At 41.3% G+C, this 24,185-nt stretch overlaps 2 protein-coding genes across 5 annotated transcripts in view; one reads left to right on the top strand and one right to left on the bottom strand.

Moving 5' to 3' along the window:
- Positions 1–1,015: 1,015 nt before the first annotated feature.
- LOC115172345 (proteasome subunit alpha type-3-like) lies at positions 1,016–15,069 on the bottom strand. Its single transcript, XM_029729708.1, has 10 exons — positions 14,945–15,069; positions 13,072–13,154; positions 12,843–12,966; positions 9,388–9,489; positions 9,025–9,171; positions 8,206–8,271; positions 8,069–8,115; positions 7,892–7,959; positions 5,596–5,660; positions 1,016–1,236 (listed from the first exon to the last, which is right to left on the bottom strand). The coding sequence occupies exons 1-10, from the start codon at positions 14,963–14,965 to the stop codon at positions 1,192–1,194; spliced, it is 768 nt and encodes a 255-aa protein (XP_029585568.1). The 5' UTR covers positions 14,966–15,069; the 3' UTR covers positions 1,016–1,191.
- Positions 15,070–15,470: 401 nt separating this feature from the next.
- mipol1 (mirror-image polydactyly 1) overlaps positions 15,471–24,185 on the top strand; it is a 70,809-nt gene continuing 62,094 nt past the window's right edge. For 3 of the 4 annotated variants that reach the window (XM_029729711.1, XM_029729710.1, XM_029729709.1), the window contains exon 1: positions 15,529–15,654. The gene's annotated coding sequence lies outside the window, so the exon portion shown is untranslated. Of the gene's footprint in view, positions 15,655–24,185 lie in introns of all 4 variants that reach the window. The other variant, XM_029729712.1, reaches the window with a different exon arrangement.

The raw sequence follows: 24,185 nt of genomic DNA on the forward strand, positions 1-24,185 counted from the left end.
CTCCAGAACACCCCACTATGGAAATATGATTGGCTTTACTTATCTCTATCCAAACCTTTCACTGGTTAGACATATTTTACAATGGACCGCCTATTTTCGACACTGGCTGGAAGCTTCCTTGTCACTCCTAAGGATGGAAATGGACTGTATGTGAAAACACGTGCCATTTCTACACACTCGTTGGATGGTGCTAGCCGTGACTCGTATTTGAACTAAGGAGTTACTAGCTATTTAGTCGTGTGCTGGGGATAGAATGCTATACGAGTTTAATACTCAAGATCGATTTGTTTGTGGTCGAGGGCAATGGCGCCGTGTACATGTTTGTAGGACGTCAGCGGGCAAGTTGGTTTACGTAACCGGAAACATGTGCAGGTAAAAGCGGTCCTCGCTATCCGGCTTTTTTGGGAAGTCCCTACCCCATTGAAGTTGACATTTTAAAATGGTTAGACTTATGGCACAGTTTCTAAACATACTGTATTGTCCTTCGTTATGGATAAGGTTAGGGTACGTCCCAACGATCCCGGATAGCAATGACCAGAACAGCTAGTGAAGTGATTGCTGTCAAATCTTGTTTACTACTTACCTAAGGCCATAGCATAAATTTGTCCGAGACAGCATGGCATGTGTTCTTCATCAAATGTACAGATGAGATGAGCTCAATCAGATTCAAGACACTGTGTTATCGTCAGGTCTTCAGCATTGAGTCTTAAGTGTATCCAAGCAGGGACGGAACAAGGATGGTAGCCGATGGTGGAGGTCTATGGTAATGTCAATGTGGAGACTACTGCCCTTCTGGAGTCACTGAACTCATGTCATAGTTGAAACATCACACTGTGCACTAAAATAGTCTTTGTTCTTACACAACTGGCACCACCAGTAGAAGGATCAAGTAGTGATAGTCTTGTAAATAATACCTCAAGGACTAAATACATAGTAATTTGTTACCTTTTGCTAATGTATAAGGCAAACCCTTGTTGACTGTATTGTGTTTTTTTATAAAAATGGTCAAAGATGCTTTTAGTATAAACAGTGCTCATCCACTTTTATTTCAAAGCTGTGTAATCCATCAAACCAAATGGGGGAAAAAATTACATGAATGGTCCATTAAGTACAAAACATACAAAATCATTTCCGTCTGTTCCTTGTATAGCTGTCCTGTCAGGTGTGTGTGAAGAAACCGCAGAATTGAGTTTACATGTTGTCTTCTTCAGAGTCATCCTCCTCCTCCAAAGAATCCTATGGTGGAAGCAAGAAGCATTGTGAATCAGACACCAGAAAGACTAATGTTATCACGATAGCAGAAATGACTTCGATACCAGATTTAGTATCACAATACTCAATAACCCCCCCCCCCAAAAAAAAAGCTGCGAAAAAGAGAACAAAAGAACAAGCATTTTAATAGAACAAACAATTGAAAACATTTTGTAAGTCCACTACAATGCTTAAACCACATCTGGAGATCACTTTGAGGTCTGGGGAAAAATTACATGATTTGAGTGTAGTTAGCCTGCTAAACAAAGTGCACCTACCACTTTGTTTAGCAGTGTTTCTGTAGCACATGAAGGAGTTTGCAAAATGAATGCCCACAAAATGGATGTAAATAATCACTTACAGTGCATTCGTAAAGTTTTCAGAACCCTTTACTTTTTCCACATTTTGTTGCGTTACGGTCTTATTCTAAAATGTATTAAATTATTTTCCCCCTCAGTTCACACACAGTACGCCATAATGACAAAGTGAAAACAGGTTTAGATTTTTTTGCAAATAAAAAAATAAGATACCTTATTTACATAAGTATTCAGACCCTTTGCTATGAGAGTCAATTGAGCTCAGTAAAAAAGGCACATGACAGCCCACTTGGAATTAGCCAAAAGGCACCTAAAGGACTCAGACCATGAGAAACAAGATTGTCTGGTCTAATGAAACCAAGATTGAACTCTGGCCTGAATGCCAAGCATCACATTTTGAGGAAACCTGGCACCAAACCCACAGTGAAGCATGGTGCTGGCAGCATCATGCTGTGGGGATGTTTTTCAGGGGAAGGGACTGGGAGACTAGTCAGGATTGAGGGAAAGATGAACAGCGCAAAATACTGAGAGATCCTTGATAAAAACCTGCTCCAGAGCGCTCAGGACAGCAGACTGGGGCGAAGGTTCCTTCCAGCAGGACAACGACCCTGGACAAACAGCCAAGAGAAAGCAGGAGTGGCTTCGGGACAAGTCTCAATGTCCTCGAGGGGCCCAGCAAGAGCCCGGCCTTGAACATCTCTGGAGAGACCTGAAAATAGCTGTGCAGCGACTCTCTCATCCAACCTGACAGCTTAAGAGGATCTGCAGAGAAGAATAGGAGAAACTCCCCAAATACAGATGTGCCAAGCTTGTAGCGCCATGCCCAAGAAGACTTGGTGTAATCGCTGTCAATGGTGCTTCAACAATATACTGAGTAAGGGGTCTGAATACTTATGTAAATGTGATTTTTATATGATATTTTTAATTTAAAAAATAAATAAATGTCTAAACCTGCTTTTGCTTTGTCATGGGGTATTGTGTGTAGATTGTTGAGGGGGGAAACAACTATTTAATCAATTTTAGAATAAGGCTGTAAGGTAACAAAATGTGGAAAAAGTCCAGGGGTCTGAATATTTTCCGAATGAAGATTTTTGGGAAAGCCTTTCCATCTGCCTGAAGACGGTTATTATCATCATCTTCATCATGCTAACAGCCAAGGATAGGGAGTAACATTAAATGTAACTAGCTAGGATTCCATCCAATTGGCGATCGATTTAAATGCAAATATTCTAAAATCCAAAGAAAGTGTGCGTGTTTCCAACACATGGACATGTTGCGGATAAAATCAGTGCGTGGGGACGTAGTGCACACAATGTACTTTTTCATGTAAAAATTAATTTCACAAAATAAATATTGAAAAGTTAAATGCGTTTCCATCGCATTTTTCAACTCTAACGATAGTTGTCACAAACTTGGGTTAAATAGCAAATCTGGTTTTAGGACGTTCGCTGTAGCCAACAGCTCGTAGATACTGTACGGGTAACGTTAGGCTCGTCTACATGAGATTATTACATATAAGAGTAAGAATACTTGCATTTGTAAAACAGCAGTTAAGCATCTGTCACCAGAATCAGACCCACGATATTTATTGAAAAGGAGCATCCAGATCACCGTGCACTTACCACCCTGTGAAGTTCATAGTTTATTTCATCTGTAGCCTAATAAATTGCATGGTTTCCCGAGTCGTAGTGGGAGGACCACACCCCATATCATCGAGTGACTCCATGCTTACTTCGATATGATGGTTATTATATCAATATTTGCACATGAAGGAGTTTCCACTGCCATCTCTCACAATTTTACCGACAAAAACATCCCACAATGTCGAAAGATGATTTGTTCCGTCTGCATTCATGAAGTTGTACCGAAATGTCCTGTTCTCATCACCGCGGTCGTGATTTAGTATTTTTATAGTGTATGACTTTACTCGCATGAAAACATGGTTTATGATTACCAAAGAAAAATAGCCCGTTACCAGATTTTTTTTGTAATCAGATACTTTTGAAAAACTGATTAAAAGGATGTTTGCGAAAAAGTTGACAACTTTATTTTCTCAATGACATTCAAATCAGCATTGAGAAAAAAAAAGGTGAAAGTTTTTCCCCCACCTGAGCGAGTCTGACCACAAGTCAGAGACCACTATGATGACACAAAATGTATTTGATGGCTCATGGGAAATGAGCAGGAATATACTTTCGTAGGCTACAGTCCAAGCCATGTCGTCCAATGGTACGACTGCTGTCGGCATCAAAATATTATTCAATTTGAATAAACGCTATGATCTATGGACGACATCAGTGGTGTCGACTTCGGGCGATACGGAAAACACTTATTATTGGCATTACATATTGCATTGATGTGAATCATACTGCTGCTCTCTTTAAGCTATTTGCACCTTACGGATTGTGGTTGGCTGTTGACCAAGGTATTTGTATTTTAACCAAATAATGATTGAATTGAAGAAGTTTAAATTGCCTATCAATCACTGTTTTTGTGACCAGTGGACAACCAGTGAAAAATGCGCTCTTGCAACAGCTGCGGATCCCAGCCTATGGAATACAAGTTTGAGGGAGTTCACTTCTAAACTCCTCTGTGGTATTGTGCTCCATACCGTCAGAAACAAAATTCAATTTAAAAAGACCCCGAGTGGGGCTTTTATTGAGCAATCTAATACATGCTGATAAACTAATAATAATCCATAGGAAGTGTTTGAATTTCACCAGACACAACAGGAACCACGTCTTACAATAAGTTGACTCAAGTTAGCCAAAAACCACCTAGATGATCATCAAGACTCTTGGAAGAATGTTCTATGGACAGTCAAAAGTATAACTTTTTGGACAACATGGTGAAAACCTGGCAAAAACCAAACTACATTCCACAGTAAGAACCTTATACCAAAGGTCAAGCATGGTGGTGGTCTGTATCAGAATTCTACAGGAGAATGACAGGCCATCCATCTGAGCTGAAGCACAGCTGGGTCATGCAGCAAAACAATGATCCAACACACACAATCAAGTCTACATGAAAATGGCTAAAAAGCAACAAATGTAAAGTTTTGGAATGACCTAGTCAAAGTCCAAACCTAATCCCAATTGAGATGTGGCAGGACTTGAAAGGGGCAGTTCATGCTTGAAAACCCACAAATGTCACTAAGTTAAAGCAGTTCTGCATGGAAGAGTGGGCCAAAATACCTCTACTGCGACGTGAGACACTGATCAACATCTACTACAGGACGCATTTGGTTGGAGTCATTGCAGCTAAAAGTGACAACCAGTTAAGTGTAAGGGGGAAATACATTTTCCCCAAGGGCATTAGATGTTGTTTAACTTTGTTTATGAAATAAGTATGTCATTGTTGTTATTTGTTCACTAAGGTTCCCTTTATCTAATATTAGGTTTTGGTTAAAGATCTGAACATTCAGTATCAAAAATATGCAAAAGTGGAGAAAATTAGAGAAGGGGGCAAATACAATGCTGTGAAAAAGTATGTAACCTAACATTTATTTATCCTGCAATAGATGTCATTCAATTGGTAATTCATTTTTGTCTTGTTCTAGTGCCTCTTAAGGGGAAAGTAAGCAGATTACATTCAGAGTTTGGGTAATCCAAAAGTTATGTTACTGATTATCCTTGTTTGCAAGGCATTGGAAAACCTCCCTGGTCTTTGTGGTTGAATTGGTGTTTGAAATTCAGTGCTCAACCTTACAGATAATTGTATGTGTACGGTACAGAGATGAGGCAGTCATAAAAAAAAACTATGTTAAACACCATTATTGCACACAGCAACTTATGTGAGTTAAGCACATTTGTACTCAACTTATTTAGGCTTGTCATAACAAAGGTGTTGAATACTTGACTCATTATGGGGTATTGTGTGTAGGCCAATGACACAATCTCAATTTATTCAATTTTAAATTCAGTTTGTAACCACAAAATGTGGAAAAAAAATACTTTGAAGGTACTGTTGTTTTGAACCCAGGTCACAGAAATGCCATGCAACATAAATTGGTGGTTGTGGTACATACCTTAGCATACTTCTCTGCCTCCACCCTGATGTCTTTAGGAACCAGCTCGTGCTTTCCATTTGTCACTGGTGAAGGGAAATGAAGGTCATAAGTTATGCATAACATTGATTTGACTGGATCGGGCGATGGCCCGTCACGTAGCTGGTCAAAACCGGTGATGAAGCGTCCAACAGAATCCTAACCCATTATTGCACATGCATGCAATACATCACTTTGTTATGAGCTGGGTTAACTTTCAGATTTGAGTGGAACACTGCTCACGCCAGGGTTTCTGTTAGGAAAATGAGGCGCCGGACATTTGACCGGCAGCATTTTAATTTAGCGGACATTTGAGAAATTTACCAGACCCTTTTGGATTGGGTGCATAACCTGATTAGGGCATCCACCCACGGTGCTCAGAATGACATTTCGATTATGGTAATTCATATTAACAGAACATGCAAGTCGAGGATGCAACAACGTGCGGTCCTTCTTACCCAATTCTGATGCGCACTTTGAAGATGTTAGAATACCTGTCCACATTTACTTTTCCTCAGCCAACAAGACCAGTAACGAATAGCACAATCACTAGCCTATCTCAATCTGCTATCCCCCATAGTAGAAAAGTTGACCTATTCTATTGGTCAGCTTATTGAGAAAGAAATAGCCTATTCCAAAACAGACTCTGGGACAGTTGTGGAACAATAGGTCCCAAATTCACACAACCAATAGGCATAGGCTATATATAAAAAAAAATATGGAAAAAAAGGAATGAGTGATGCAACAGATCAGAATGTTTAGCTTAATGTTGATGAACCATTATTTCTTCACATTATAAGCGCAGCAATGCGCACAAGTGCAAATGTTCGTTCCATAATGCAATTAGCAGGAAACCACAGTTATCAAAAACTCACTGCACATGCTGTCGGTTTCATGTGACAGATTAAAATATGTTAGAAATTTAGAAAGAGGGGTGACTGAATATGCAACTACTAGCATGGGTTGCTAATATGACTAGAAGTGTGCCTTTGGTTACTGGACAATGAAAGAAAGTTTATATAAAATAATTCCGTCTGGATTACTGCAACTCGCTGTTGGCTGGGCTCCCTGCCTGTGCCATTAAACCCCTACAACTTATCCAGAACGCCGCAGCCCGTCTGGTGTTCAACCTTCCCAAGTTCTCTCACGTCACCCCGCTCCTCCGCTCTCTCCACTGGCTTCCAGTTGAAGCTCGCATCCGCTACAAGTCCATGGTGCTTGCCTACGGAGCTGTGAGGGGAACGGCACCTCCGTACCTTCAGGCTCTGATCAGGCCCTACACCCAAACAAGGGCACTGCGTTCATCCACCTCTGGCCTGCTCGCCTCCCTACCTCTGAGGAAGCACAGCTCCCGCTCAGCCCAGTCAAAACTGTTCGCTGCTCTGGCACCCCAATGGTGGAACAAGCTCCCTCACGACGCCAGGACAGCGGAGTCAATCACCACCTTCCGGAGACACCTGAAACCCCACCTCTTTAAGGAATACCTGGGATAGGATAAAGTAATCCTTCTACCCCCTCCCAAAAGATTTAGATGCACTATTGTAAAGTGGTTTTTCCACTGGATATCTTAAGGTGAATGCACCAATTTGTAAGTCGCTCTGGATAAGAGCGTCTGCTAAATGACTTAAATGTAAATGTAATTGCCTCCACGGATATGGTCTGTTTTTGGCTAGGCTACTATGAAGCCAGGTAAGACATGCCTCATAATATGTAGTAAAACATTCAGGTTTAAAACGATTAAGTATACGTTTTGAAAATGCAAAGTGGTGTGTGACACACTGATTAAGCCTGCCTTCAGTCGCCCTCCCTTGCCCTCAGAACAGCCTCAATTCGTCAGGGCATGGACTCTACAAGGTGTCGAAACGTTCCACAGAGATGCTGGCCCATGTTGACTGCAATGCTTCACACAGTTGTATCAAGTTGGCTGGATTGTCCTTTGGGTGGTGGACCATTCTTGATACAAACGGGAACCTGTTGAGCGTTAAACCCAGCAGCGTTGCAGTTCTTGGCACAAACCGGTGCGCCTGGCACCTACTACCATACCCTGTTCAAAGGCACTTAAATCATCCCTCTTTCCCATCTGAATGGCACACACACAATCCTGGTCTCAAGGCTTAAAAAAAAATCCTTTAACCTGTCACCTCCCCTTCATCTACACTGATTGAAGTGGATTTAACAAGTGACATCAATAAGGGATCATAGCTTTCACCTGGACAGTCTCATGGAAAGAGCAGGTGTCTGTTTTGTACACTCAGTGTATAAGAGAAAGCTGCATTACCTTCTCCAACCCAGCTGAGTTCCAACTCGAACGCTTTGTCTTTCACTTCATCGTGTACAATGTAGATTCTACAAAACCAAAAATACATATGAGTAATACTCAGTGCCTTGATTGAAGGCTATTGATGAGAATGAGCAACAGTAGGTGTATTCCTTAAATAAGATAAAAAACACTTACATTTTGGCCACCTCTTTTACCAACTCCCTGCAGGTCATGTCTTTCATCTGTTGATAGCAATGACATACAAAGATAAACAATGAAGATATTCCCATGTTTTATGAAATTGGACAGCTTGGCAAAATTCATATTCTCACCTGAAGCTTTTCAATTTCTGTCTTGGCGGCTTGCTTGGCTTTTCCAATAGCACATCCCCAGTAACCCTTAAAACAAACATTTCAGTGGCCATCTTGAACATTTTCACAACAATGTTACACATTTCACATCACTTTGAAGCTGCACGATGACATTTGGAGTTTGTAAAATGAACATTCCCTTCTGAATACATTGCATAGTTCCAAACACCTTAAAAAGGTGAAAAATCAGCTGTTTTTTAATCATACTATTTAAATCATTTCTGGGTAACAATGAAGTACTTTCAATTAAAATGGTAAAAAATAAATTTCTCAAGCAAGAATTTTGCAAGGCCTGTCTGGGGAGGGAAAAACAGAATACTAACTTATTGGCAGAAAGGTTTTGAACTCTTTCTTATTGGTCTATTCACTCATTTAGAGCATGGTGATGTCACCATGGTAGGCCAAAACTCGATAACACTAAAACGGGCTGAAAGTTCAGGCAGTCTTTTCAAACAACTCTTACACTAAAAGGGCATTATAATTTTCACAATATTATTCTAAACCTCAGTGTGGAAATGTGATTTTCCTGTGTTTTATATATACACACACATTTTTGACTGCACTGGGGCCTTTAAATGGCAATTTTCCCAGACCCAGATTAAACCTAGTCAAGGAGTAAACCCCATGCTCATTGTAAAATCTCCATTGAGAATGCCTCCTAGACTAGTCTTAATCTTGATTCGGGAAACCGGCCCTAAGAGTGTAGAGTGTGACAACAGTAAGTTAATGACATTAGACAACATAGTTAGTTTAGTGATAAACACCCAAAACCTAACTCACAAATGAGATTCCAGAGGGATCAACCATGTACAGCTGAGGACCATCGTCTTGATCGTAAGAGCCCAAGATGAAGCTGCATCCAAACGGCCGCACGGCACTGTATAACGTGTAGGCATGAACGTACATGGCCACTCTCTCTGAGAGATACTGTGGAGAGAGATTATATGCAATTCAAGGAATATGACTGTCCATAGGATTTAGGGACAAAGCAATTCAGAATATGTCTCCAAAATAGGTTAGTATAGTCAGTTAACCAGTTGAATTAGGCGTGGTAGTCCTGTAATGGAATATATCAAATATGTGGAACTGACAGGGTATCTGAGGAGGAGTTTGAGGGAAACACCGATAAATAGTTATTTTTACCTTCAGTGGGATGTTGTGTCCATAGTTGGATCTGAAGTTGGAGGCCTCCTCTCTGGCCACCTCAGACAGGGATCGAGCGTCAGCCAGTAGTCCAGCCACTGCCTATGGGTAAGAAAGTTAAAAAGGTAGATCAGCAATGCACAAAGTAAACAGCAGAGTCGGGGACGACTTCCACAACTAGGCTTGATGCTAAACTTCTCCATTGTTATGGTCCAGCAGCAACCATGTTGCAGCAGTGTGAAACACATTCGGGCCATACCAGATAGAGTGCATCGCGCTTATCTGCAATATCTGTGGTGCATCTTGCTGCTCGTGGCAAGGTTGTATAATCGCTGAGTCTCATTTTAATGAGTCAACATTTGAACCTGCCTTTATTCGCCCTTTCTATGAGATGGAACTGGTAATGAAGATCAATCCCTGCTTTAAAAACATGTGAACCCCCAAAAAAAACTCTGGTTAAACTGTCTGTTGCATTGATATTCGATATTAGTCAAACATCAATACAACTGTAGAAATTGACTACAAAGTGTTAATAGCATAATTTGTCACAAACTCAGTACCTTCCAAAACAAGAGATTTATGGAAGCTGTTTCATTCCTAGATCATCCTATGTAACCGGTGTGAAATTTCTAGCTTGCTAGCGGTGCGCGCCCACGAGACTTTGAATTAGTAGCTTTCCTTGCTCTGCAATTCTATTAAATCGTACTGCAGAAACTAGACAGACAGACCTGCCCACATTGCACAGCGCCGCATACTTGTTTAGATAAGACAAAGCGTCACCAATGTTATGTTGAAAGTAAGGTTGAATGCTATTACAATAGCATCGTCTATTTACGATGATTGACAGCCATCGTAGATTGTGACGACATTGTGATGTGACACACGATGGTTTAGCCTATTTGAACTTGACTGGCGCCCCACAGTAAAGAACAGAGTCTCACAGCACACAAGTGACATTAAGAGTAATTAGCCTATTTCAATAAAAAAAATGTTATACAGAACACAAGAGAGGAATGTAGGCTAGACAAAGCGGGATATTATACCAAAGCACCCCAAAATGTCCAGTCAGAAAATCTCTATCTCCCTCTGTTGGATGCAGGGCTATAGCCTAAACCTATTCATTGTTTTATTTTTTATAATGGATACTCCTTAACTATCTTGTGTTTCTATTGGATAGGCTCCAACAGACATGGTGCCAACAGATATGTTCACCCTGTTCCCAGCAGTCTTCGCAGTATTTTGTTTTTGTGTGTTATTTCTTATATTTGCTCAGAACGTTTCTAGCATTATTACCTATAGCCGAAAATAACTTGGATATTAGATCGGCAGTCACTCACCAGCATTTTGACCAAAAATTTGACATTCCTGAATTGGATCCTATGTTCGTACCAGGAAAATGCAACCAAAGCTTTATCAACACATCGCCTGCGCTACTCGCTCATCAAGAAATCTTGACCATTGCTACTCTCCCGCCTTCCCTTTGGCAAATCCGATCACGCCTCCATTCTGCTACTCCCGTCGCTCCTGCGAGCTCTCGTTCTCCACGGCCGACGTGAAGACATTTAACCGTGTTAAGCCCCGCAAGGCTGCCGGCCCAAACGGCATCCATAGCCACATCCTTAGATTATGTGCAGACCAGCTGGCTGGAGTGTTTACGGACAAATTCAATCTCTCCCTATCCCAGTCTGTAGTCCCCATTTTGGTCATCATGAAGTGCTTTGAGAGGCTATTTAAGGATCAAACCTCCACCTTACCCGACACCCTAGACCCACTACAATTTGCATACCACCCCAACAGATCCATGGATGACAGCCTGCAGGGATGTGGTGTGGGCCCTGGCAGAGTGGTGCCAGGAAAAAAATGAAGGAGATGATTGTGGACTTCAGGAGACAGCAGAGGGAGCACGCCCCCAATCCACATGGGTAGCAGTGGAGGGTGAAAAGCTTCAAGTTTATCTGCGTGCACATCACTGACAACCTGAAATGATCCATCCACACAGAGAGTGTAGTGAAGCGCAACAGCGCCTCTTCAATCTCAGAAGGCTGAAAAATTCAGCTTGGTCCCTAAGGCCCTCGCAAACATCCTGATGCACCATTGAGAGCATCCTGTTGGACTGCATCACTGCCTGGTACGGCTACAGCACCGGACGCAACCACCTCTCCAGAGGATGTGGTCAGCCCAACGCATCACCGGGGGCACACTGCCTGCCCTCCAGGACATCTACAGCGTTATTTCCCAAATATTCTAGCCTACAAAGATTTTCTCCTAAAGTTGTGGCTTTCAAAAATAACAATGAAAGTCTCAATCACAGCTTTATTATAGAAATAATATTGTTCTATTATTTTGCCAGGCAAATAAGCAATTATTACCAGTTCTGAAGACAGACTGATTCTAACCAGCCCATGTCACTACAGTAAGATAGCCCGTGACTGTCTGCACTGCTCCATCACAGAGCGCCACACACACACACACAAACCTCCAGACGCACACCTCGGTAATAGTGAGAAAGTTGTAAAAATGGCACCGAAGCACTATGCCACTCGCCAGTGACTTGATAAGCGGATTTAGTCAACGTGGCCTGCCTGCTCAATGTGCTACTAGCTAGCTTCATTGACAAACAGATTAAACTAGCTTGTGATTTTGGGCAATGATTAACAGTGTGTAGCTAGTTTGACAGCTTTCTGAAGTTGTAGAAATGTTGTCAGAAATAAGTCCTGAGGGGAGCAGCAGCCGCGTCGATAGCAGTACTAGGTAGTTTTCATGCAACTTTTTACTAGAGAGATACTGCACCAAATACTTTTAGCTAGATGTAAAATTGCACAACTCAGACCTCTGACAAAAATGTCAGTTTATTACACATTTCTTGATTTATCTTAGATTCATTCTGACTATTTTGAGAGTGAAATGTTTTTACCATGACTCAAGAGGGACAAACATAACACACCCAACCACATCCCCAACACCCAAATCCAGTTTTTCTTAATGCGTAGAAGAGTTCAGTCCCCCTCTAAGATATTTCAAGATGAATATATGGGGTTGACAACGTCATGACAAATGCAAGAGCAACCCAGAGGTAAATGTCTGTGTTATTGTCACTCTGATCAGTCAGATAGCTAGCAACATTGACTAGAAGCTGGTGTGTGGTTAATTGTAGAAGGCTTGTTTCAGCTAGCTGTATTTTGTTCTTGATACCATCTCGTTTTGAAGTGTTTAGTCGCTTGTCACGTCTATGCTAACGTAGCTAGGGTTAGCCAGCTAGCCAACCAATAACTAACAAAACAAGTGCATTAAGTAAATGTTTTTGTGTTTTCAATAAAGATTTGCAGACAAGCTCAGAAATATAGCTTACATGTTGTCAATACTCCTTTGATAAGACAACCCATCTGTTTTTTGGTTATGTGCGCATCAGTTTTGTTGGTAATTACACTATGGATGTGGTCTGGATGAATACATACCATTCCTACGTGACGGTCAACATTGAAGATGCGCTTGTTTGAGCCTTGTTCATAAAGTTTGGAGAGAACCAATTTCTCAACACCGAACACAACCCCATCCTTGCATCGGATCCCAATTGCTGTGCTGTAAGGAGAAAGAACAAGAACCAGCAAATTGAGACACTTGGGTTATTTTCCATCATGTGGTTGTACTGCATTGAAAACATTCAAACAGGGAAGGATCATATACCTGCTGTTTTCTACTGCCTTCATGGCATATTCCACCTGGAATACCCTTCCATCAGGTGAAAAGGTGGAGGCAGACAAGTCATACTAGAAAGGGAAAGAGTTTTGGATGTTATATTTTGAAGGCCACTGCTTTTGAGATAACATAGCTACACTTGTCATTGACAGGAACTGTCAGACTTCATACTTTTACATCAATCCAACCAAACTCAAAGGTGTCCATTTTCAAAATATTAGCTAGCAAAAACCATGGAAGTAGCTTCATGATAGGCCTGAATGTTCACCCACGACTGTGTGGCCACGCACGACTCCAACACCATTATCAAGTTTGCTGACGAGATGACAGTGGTAGGCCTGATCACCGGTGCCGATGAGTCAGCCTACAGGGAGGAGGTCAGTGACCTGGCAGTGTGGTGCCGAAGCAACAACCTCTCCCTCAATGTCAGCAAGACCAAGGAGCTGATCATGGACTACATGAAACGGGGCGGCAGTCGATGGGGCGGCAGTGGAGCAGGTAGAGAACTTCAAGTTTCTCTGTGTCCAAATCACTAAAGAGTTAAAAATGGTCCAAACACACACAGTCATTAAGGCGGCACGTCAGTGCCTCTTCCCCCTCAGGAGGTTGAATAACTTTAGTATGGGCCCTCCTGGAAAGGTTTTACAGCGGTACAAGTGAGATCATATTGACTGGCTGCATCCCTACTTGGTATGGCAATAGCACCACCCTCGATCGTATGGCGCTAGAGGATTGTGCAGACAGCCCAGTACATCACTGGGGCTGAGCTCCCTGCCATCTGGGACCTCTATATAGGGCAGTGTGAAAAGAAGGCCTGGAAAATCCTGAAAGACCCCAACCACCCAAGCTAGTCTATTTTCTCTGCTGCCTCACGGCAAGAGGTACCGGTGCATCAAATCTGACACCAACAGGCTCTTGAACAGCTTCTATCCCCAAGCAATACAACTGATAAAATAGCTACACGGACCAAGTTAACCTTGTATCTTTATTTACCCTTTATTTAAGTATTTTACACTGTCTATGCACACTCACAGGGCCCTACACGCTCACTCACACATAATATGCACATACATGACTACACACCTGCAAGATGCTGCTACTCCTTATATCCTGTTGCCTTGTCACCTTATCCATATTTACCTCCATCACTCCAGTATCCCGGCACATGTAAATATGGTATTGGAACTCACTTTTTAAATATTTCCTGTATATAGTATGCTTAATTACTTACTTCATTGCGTATCTCATATTTATTATTCCTCGTGTTCTTTTTTTCTAGTAATACATTGTTATTGATTATTGCATTGTTGGGTTTTGAGTTTGCAATTAAGACATCTACTTGTGCATGTGACATTACAATTTGAGTAATCCCATTTTTACAATGCAGGTGCCAGCGCGTAATTCTAGCTATTTAAAAAGATTAAAGAATTTGTAAGTATCGTATTGTGAAATTCAATTTACCCAGTGGTGAAATAAAACATTTGTTGAGCGATAGGAGAGCAAACGATACCCAACACCATCCGGTTGAATTTGTTTCAATTTCGATTTAGTTCAGCCAGCATTGCTAATTTAGCTAGTTAGCTGCAGTACAAGTGAGTCAGCAGTCATGACAACTAGTTAGTTTGCTAGTTCTACAGGGAAATAACTAACGTTACTTAGATAGATAGCAATAACCAATGTAAAATGTGTGTCACTCTTCATACGAATGACGTAATTTAATGTGTTATTCGTTTACTACTACCACAGAGCAGCCACAGTTAGCTAACTTGTCGAAGAATGAGCCGGTGCTAACAAGTTACCAAACCTTTCGTTTGTTAGCATACAAATGTATAACGAGCACTATCTTAGCTATCAAACTTACCCCAGTTCCAATTGAACTCATTGTGTTGAAAACTTTAAAAACTCCTTTATAACAACTCCGTCTGATGTGTTTCAGCACATCCCAGTCATTCACCAACCAACAAGAAAATGTCTTTACGTACAACAGCAGCCGCGCTGAACACGCAAACATACTGCCACCTCCTGTGGTGGAGTGGAAGTGCACTGCACACTCATCATAAACTTCATCCTAAACATCTACAGGAAGATTTTATACACTAGTCATACTCATTTTGAAATACTATAGTCTTCAATGTTTAACCTCATTTCAAAATGAAGAGATTTAATCGGTAATACACTGGTAAACAAACTAAGTTCAGCAGTTAACTTGCCATCAATTCTGGCTACATAACCCGAACCCACCTGCAAACGGCCCTAATCAATAACAGAAGCGCCCTCCTACCATTTGTTTCTTTACATTCATACATTTCATTCAGTTCCTTCTATTTTCTCAACATTCGTGGGAGAAGTATGTGTATTGATGTTTATGAATGATTTAGTTTAGCTAATCATCGACTGCTCCCTGGTGGACAAAAGTTATGCAACAACAGAATTCCACTTGGAATGTAAACTTCCTCAATCCACAGAAACCACTGTAAGCACTGTAGCGGTGTGCTACCAGTTGCGTGAATACTTAAATAGGTTTTTATTGGCACAGATAAACTGGTCTCTGGTCACATTTCTGATTTTGTGGTAAGTGCTTCAACAATGTAACGCTATACTGTCTTGTGAAAAGAAAAGTTACACGGTTAGTTAGCTACATTAGCTATTGTTCAATGAAGTTAGCTAGCTAGCTTTGCTTGTTAACTTTAGCTTGATAGCTACCTAGCTTGACCCAGGGGGTGGATCTTTGCTTGACACTCGCGGCTGAGAAAGCAGCATATTCATTTATGACATTTGTACACGTGGCGAATAGTTTTAGATTCGAAATGTGTGCAAAACTTTGATTAAGAACAAGATAGCCACACTAACTCAAAGTTAGGGTTTGGCTATAGATTCCATGTCAACAATTTGACATATTTTAGGCATGCCACAGCCAATATAGGTATAGGGGTATAATATGCTTGTTATAATACTGCAGCACGTAACGTTATTTGGCTGTCAAGAAAGTGTACAATACAAATGGTATCTGACTTCTATAATGTAGCCTAGTCAACTTGAGTTTGGGCAGTAAAACAATGTTGTACTATGCATTGAGGACTGTACAAAATAAGATATGGGGTTAGGGTGTGAATCCCTACCTCCGTATGTGAAACCCTCAAACACAGACCAGACTGTTATTTTAGTGGCAAAAAGTAGGGTGCATAATAGCAATGTACTACGACATCGTTGTTTACTCAGGGAGATTGTTCAAGATTGACTTCGAAATTGGACGTCTATCCATGTCCAGAGGAGGTCGGGAAATGCTTTCAAACCTGGCCACTAGGGGAAACAGTTGTCCCTAATACCATCAAGTTGATTTCGGTTTTGCTTTGGCGTTGTCGACAGTGATTGTGGATTGGCGTATTGACTCTGGATCATGCGTGGTGGACACTGTTTTTTTGTTTTAGCCCTATCCCATAACTCTGGATCAGAAGGTTGTGTGTTTGATCCCAGTGGTGGACACTATTTTATTTTATGTTTTAACCCTATCCCAAACGTTAACCCTTACCTTAACCATTCGGAAGGAGTGCCTACACTTAATAACCCTTAAATAGGAAGTTTACCTAAAATCCAACATTTCCCAAGTGATTCCATACATTGAAACTAGTTAGAGGGAGTTTGCCTTCTCCCCCTCCCTCTCCGTGCGGTCTAGAACTGGAAAGCAGCAAAAGAACGGGTCACGTGACATGTCATTGTGCACTGCTAGCGCTGCTCCGTTGTCAGTCGAAGAGCAATTGAGAAATCTACGAATTGTTGAACAATTCTTTGTTTTATTGAAAGCCATACGCTTTCAATAAAACAAAACAATACGGCTTTCAATAAAACTAAGAATTTGTCCACAATTCGTGGATTTCTCAATTGCTCTAGCAACTCCTTGTGGCAGGCTAGGTGCCTGCAAGCTGATGACTGTAGTCAGTTGAATGGTGTTTCTTCTGACACATTGGTGCGGCTGATTTCCGGGTTAAGCGAGCAGTGTGTTAAGAAGTAGGTGGCTAGGCGTGTCATGTTTCGGAGGATGCGTGTCTCGACCTTCGCCTCTTCTGAGCCCATTGAGGAGTTGCAGCGATGAGACAAGGTCCAGCAATTAGTGAGACAATGGGGTAAAAACTACAAAAATCAGCTTCTTAATATGCCATACCTGTCAGGCAAAGGATAAATGTTCACTAACAAGGATGTAAACACATTTGTGCACAGAATTTGAGCGAAATAAGCTTTTTGTGCATATGGAACATTTCGGGGATCTTTTATTTCAGCCTATGAAACATGGGACCAACACTTTACATGTGCGTTTACATTTTTGTTCAGTATAAATTGGCCTGTGTGTAATTTCTTTAGTGATCATGTATCTTATTTATCTAACACAACTACAGAGCCTATTTTGAGAGAGATTTCTCCTGAAGATCCTCAGCTGGTTGCTGCTGGAGTAAAACATGTGCTTTTATAAGCCATTGCGCAAAAATTCTAAATGCAATTGTGGGTTAAAAACAGTTTTGGTGCACAATTAAAAATATCTACTATTTTTATTTATCAACTTGTAATTGAAGCGCACCTCCCATTCACCATTCAAGTGCAGGCAACAGGCTATCAGCGCGTCACCCACCACTTTACAATGTGAGCTGGAGGCAGTATGCATTTTGAAAACATAATTGTTTGAAACCTGAATGTTGTATTGCATATTATTATCATATTATGAGGCATGTCTTACCTTGCTTCAAAGTAACCTATAGGCAAAATCCCACCATGGAAACATGGAGGCAATTATTTTTATAAAGACTTCATAGTTTCAAGTTTGGGGAAACGTACAATTTATCCTTCCATTTCTCTAGTTTTGCGTGCCAGTTTTGAATTTCCATATGCACATTTTCATGGAACAGTTTAATTTTAATAATAACGTTTTTGATTATCAAAATCATTGTCATGTGGTTAATTATGAAAATAGGAATGAAAATGGTAAAAATCTAAAGGTAAAAGTAAACTAATGTGAGATCACCAGCCTCTGCCATATGGACACATTGATACATCGTGATCCATTGGTGGCTAAAGAAATGAGCGCATGGAACTTATAGCCTATAGGCCAATGCAGCAGTAGGCCTATAACTTCCATTGCTCTTTCACACCAAGGAAAGAAACCAGACACGTGCTCATTGCTCACATGGAGCATTCCAAACAAAAGACAACGAAAAAATGTATGATGATTAGGGATGCACGATATATCGGTGAACATATCGGAATCGGACGATATTAGCGAAAAATGACAACATCGGTATCGGCCTGATGTCTAGTTTAACGCCGATGTGCAAAACTGATGTCAAAGCTGACGTGCATACCTATATAACGTAGGCACATGACGTAATGACGCCAAGTAAAATTGTGCGCTACACGTGCAACACAGCATTCCTAATCTAGCCCACAATGTCTGCTGTGTGGATCGAGCAGTCAACAAGTCCAGCAGTCATTTGAAAGAGTAAGTACATTTCAGCGAGACAACTCAAAGGAGAAATCCATTAACGCCAAGATAAGGGAATTCATTGCCCTTGACAATCAACCACTCTCTGTCGTGGGGGATGTTGGCTTTCGCCGACTGGTCGAGCACCGGTACACATGTTGCCCTACCAGAGTTGCACAGTAATAGCGTCACTGCTATTAGCTTCACGACATTTTATGGAAAGCCGTTTGCGTTTTTGCGTGTCAAAAAAGATACACGTCAAATAACACTATTTGACACGTTAAATAAGCTTTTAATTTGACACGTCAAATAACACAGTTCTATTATAGAATGTTGTGTGTTCTGAATTTGCATGTGCAAGCCAAGTTCCACCACTACTATCAGTAGCACTGTCAAAGCTGTACAAAAAGTCTGCAAACACCAGCCACGAACGATGTGTTTACAATACCGCGTTGGTGGTAAAGGATTATATGTTCGACCGCAACTTCTGGGGTAGCTAGCTTTAGCTTGGTACCTAGCTAGCACCAATACAACCAGCCTGAAAACAATGACCAGTAGAAACTGCAGTCATTTTCATTATTCTTACCAATGATTTAGGAATCCTTATGAGTAAGTATTAGCTAGGTTGCCACTTGTTGTTCGCCTATTGAAATTGAACTTCAGTTCATGAAAATAAATAGCTAGACAGCTACTTAACCCTGTTGCCCAAAGCTAACGCTATAATCAGCCAGCTAGCTTCATCTGGCTAGTGAGGCCCGACCGGACCGGGTTATGTGTTGTGAAGCTAGCCACAATAAGGATTTGGCACAATAGTGGAATTTGCGGTTTGCCTTCAAAATAAAAGTACCTCTTTGAAAGGGATGCATAAGGTTACAATTGGTGGAATCATGCCATATTTAGACTAGATAATGTTAAACAAGGTTAGTATGTAAAGCAATGAAATGGGATATCAGTCTACTCGGTGACACCCACAGAACACAACTGTGAAGAGTTTACGCAAATATTAGCGTTATAGCTCTTATCGCGGGACTGTGACTGTGTGAAATCACCTCCCCAGTCAGCCTATTGAGTGTATTGACATTGATATTGCACTGTACAGCTTTACCTAAGGATTGGGGATCAATGAAATAGGGTAGCAGTCTACTCAATACCCAATATATTTTTTCCCAATGTCCTCCTCAGAGTTATCAGACTCCAAAACATCCACGCAGTATTGTTTTTCTTTGGGAGTAGTGTTCAATACACATAGGTTGACAATAAATGTGGCTCAATTCACAGTTGTTTCAGTTGCATAATAGCTACGGTCGTTCATAATAGCTACTATGCTAATGTACTCTGGGTGTCACTGAGTAGACTGATACACCATGTCATTGAGCCACAATCCATAGGTACGGCTGTACAGTGAAATAAGTATGTCCCCAATGCAATTCTAAAGTCTAATCCAGTGTGATTTCAATAGATTTTTGTCAAATTAACAAATTATTGTCTTTTGTTGATTTTATATAAAAACATTCCAACCTCGTTTAGCATGATCTATTCAATTATGGCATAATTCTACTATTTGTTTTCATTTGCATCACTGTCAATGATAGCCAGCAGCATACCACCCTGCATCCCACTGCTGGCTTGCTTCTGAAGCTAAGCAGGGTTGGTCCTGGTCAGTCCCTGGATGGGAGACCAGATGCTGCTGGAAGTGGTGTTGGAGGGCCAGTAGGAGGCACTCTTTCCTCTGGTCTAAAAAAATATCCTAATGCCCCAGGGCAGTGATTGGGGACACTGTCCTGTGTAGGGTGTTGTCTTTCGGATGGGATGTTAAACGGGTGTCCTGACTCTCTGAGGTCATTAAAGATCCCATTGTACTTATCGTAGGGGTGTTAACCCCAGTGTCCTGGCTAAATTCCCAATCTGGCCCTCATATCATCATGGCCACCTAATCATCCCCAGCTTACAATTGGCTTATTCATCCCCCTCCTCTCCCCTGAAACTATTCCCCAGGTCGTTGCTGTAAATGAGAATGTGTTCTCAGTCAAAATAACGGTAAAATGCATTTTAAAAATGCTTTTATTTTGAAGGCTAACCGCAAAGTCCACTATTGTGGCTAATCCTTCTTGTAGCTAACTTCACAAAGATGGTTCCGACCACCATTATTAATCAAATAAGAACTGTCTTATAAATTAAGGTCATTTTAGATGATGACACCTAGCTATATAGTAGGCTAGCTAACTATAGCTACTGAAACAGATTATGTTGTTTTGCTATGTTTTTGGGGAAGAACATTGTTTGCATCCATGAGCTAGCTAGCTTTTTTTATGACCAGCACTGTAGGTGCGCGATAAAACTTTACCAGTATCATAGCATACGTGTCGATGAATTGTTGTGACATGAAATACGAGTGATAGTGTAATCAATGTGTAATAACTACGTAAAAAATTAATGAACGCGTTAAATTATTATGTGACGTGCAGTCATATTCAGATCCTGATTGGTCAACAAGCTTATTTGACACGTCAAATAGTGTTATTTGACACGCAAAGACCCAAATGGTGTTCCATAGAAATCCTGGTTGAGAATGAAACAACTGAAGAAATGAACAACGAAACAGCACATCAAGTATGTGAAAGAAATAGGTTTGATTATGTTTTACTGGTAATGGGGACATACGTAAATGCCAACAAAATAACTTTTTGGTCAGTCGGTGTGTGTGTGTGTGTGTGTGTGTGTGTGTGTGTGTGTGTGTGTGTGTGTGTGTGTAACCTTTATTTAACGAAGCAAGTCAGTTAAGAAGAAATGTGTATTTACAATGGCGGCCTACCCCAGCCAAACCCGGACAACGCTGGGCCAATTGTGCGCCGCCCAATGGGACTCCCAATCACGGCCGGATGTGATACAGCCTGGATTCAAACCAGGGACTGTAGTGACGCTTCTTGCACTGAGATGCAGTGCCTTAGACCGTTGCGTCCATGTGTTTGTGCGTTAACTATATAACTGTACTAGAATGCTTAAAAGGCCTCAAAAATGTTAAATATCGGTATCGAGGTTTTTGGCAAGGAAAATATTGGTTATCGGTATCGGCCAAAAATGTCATATCGGTGCATAACTAATGATGATGGTTATGAAATAAACCAAAACTTGTTTCTCAAAAGTGTAGAAGTTGTGAACTCTGCAAACAACGTTTCCACTCTGAGAATGAGAACAGTAAATGACTAATTCGTTGATGCATTAACAGAAGTGAATGTAACCAAATGGGGATTAACGTTACATTTACTACTGGAGATGTGATGGGGAACTGTTCAAAATCAAAAGACACAATTCACACAATGAAACAATGAATGAGCAAGAAGAGCAGGAGACAGTTGAGCCATTCTGGAGAGAGACTCCCCCATATCTTCTCCACACACCCCTCCCCTTCTTCTTGTCTCAACATTTTAAATTATACTCTGACACATTATCTTCACACATATTTTAGATGCATTTCACTGACAGCCGCAACTCAATAATCAGCTAGGACTATTGCCACACGCAATTCCCAAATTACAGGCTTCCCAAATAGTCATAGGCCTACGAGCTTGTGATTTGAAACAATCCACAGCTATTTTTAAAAAATAAGCTAATGGTCCTTGATTCCTCTGTGGTTAAGTCATGCTTTCTGGTAAAGTATTTTCTATTATTTTCATTGTTTCTGTATATACGAGTATTGATCATTTTGGCAAATGTATTTCAATTTAGTTCCCTCTTGGACCAACAACTATGCCATTAGACTCCCCCTCTTTATAAATTTCTAACAGAGATTAGAAACATATGGAACTGATATCAGGTGCTCTGTTTAGAATGGTGTTTTCCCAGGTGCTCTGTTTAGAATGGCGTTTTCCCAGGTGCTCTGTTTAGAATGCCGTTTTCCCAGGTGCTCTGTTTAGAATGGCGTTTTCCCAGGTGCTCTGTTTAGAATGGTGTTTTCCCAGGTGCTCTGTTTAGAATGGCGTTTTCCCAGGTGCTCTGTTTAGAATGGCGTTTTCCCAGGTGCTCTGTTTAGAATGGCGTTTTCCCAGGTGCTCTGTTTAGAATGGCGTTTTCCCGGGTGCTCTGTTTAGAATGGCGTTTTCCCAGGTGCTCTGTTTAGAATGGTGTTTTCCCAGGTGCGCTGTTTAGACTGGCGTTTTCCCAGGTGCTCTGTTTAGAATGGTGTTTTCCCAGGTGCGCTGTTTAGACTGGCGTTTTCCCAGGTGCTCTGTTTAGAATGGTGTTTTCCCAGGTGCGCTGTTTAGACTGGCGTTTTCCCAGGTGCTCTGTTTAGAATGGCGTTTTCCCAGGTGCTCTGTTTAGAATGGCGTTTTCCCAGGTGCTCTGTTTAGAATGGTGTTTTCCCAGGTGCTCTGTTTAGAATGGTGTTTTCCCAGGTGCTCTGTTTAGAATGGAGTTTTCCCAGGTGCTCTGTTTAGAATGGCGTTTTACCAGGTGCTCTGTTTAGAATGGTGTTTTCCCAGGTGCTCTGTTTAGAATGGTGTTTTCCCAGGTGCTCTGTTTAGAATGGTGTTTTCCCAGGTGCTCTGTTTAGAATGGTGTTTTCCCAGGTGCTCTGTTTAGAATGGTGTTTTCCCAGGTGCTCTGTTTAGAATGGCGTTTTCCCAGGTGCTCTGTTTAGAATGGCGTTTTCCCGGGTGCTCTGTTTAGAATGGCGTTTTCCCGGGTGCTCTGTTTAGAATGGCGTTTTCCCGGCTGCTCTGTTTAGAATGGTGTTTTCCAGGTGCTCTGTTTAGAATGGTGTTTTCCCGGGTGCTCTGTTTAGAATGGTGTTTTCCCAGGTGCTCTGTTTAGAATGGTGTTTTCCCAGGTGCTCTGTTTGGAATGGTGTTTTCCCAGGTGCGCTGTTTAGACTGGTGTTTTCCCGCGAATTGCATTTTGGCAAATGTTTGAAAATGACATTTTATTGGCTGCTTCATTACATGAGTTGCATGTTCTGTTAAAATGGATTACCATAACGTAAATGTGATTTCTGAGCACTGTCATTCTAAGGTCCGTGGATTAACACCCTAATGGGTTATGCACCCAATGCATATGGTTCCAGTAAATATCTGAAATGGCTGGTAAATTAAAATCTTCCGATCATGTTGTCAGGCGCCACATTTTCCTAATGGAAACCCTGCCAGGGTGTCAAAAACAATTGTATGTAAACTACCGACTTCAACTGAACAGGGTGCATGCTTCTTTCCCATTGGCTGTTAATGACAGGTGAATTGAGTTGATTGTTCATTTGACCAGGATGTTCTTTAAGATGCTGTGAGAAGTGTTGTCGTGGATATGTATCAAATTGCAACTGAGGTGCCCAGAACAGTAGCTATTCAGCACACAGGTGGAATTCCAGTTGGCTGATGGCTACAAAAATAAGAGCTTACGATGTTAGAAATGCATTGCAAAGAGCTAAGCACCAGATATCAAGCTTAAAAAAGGAGCTCTCGCTGAAGTAAGTACCACAGCTCACATGTTGCAATAGCCTACTTTTGTTACAGCAGCCTACAGGCAGCCTACTTGTCTTCTGAGTTGATAGCATGCATGCCGTTAGTTCAGCAAATGTAGAAATGATAGCCTAATATTGACTGTCAGATTGATTAAAGGTTGTTTTAATGTTTGATTGTAGTCT

This window comes from Salmo trutta, chromosome 33 (genome assembly GCF_901001165.1).
Source record: "Salmo trutta chromosome 33, fSalTru1.1, whole genome shotgun sequence".
In the NCBI taxonomy this organism is placed as follows: Eukaryota; Metazoa; Chordata; class Actinopteri; order Salmoniformes; family Salmonidae; genus Salmo; species Salmo trutta.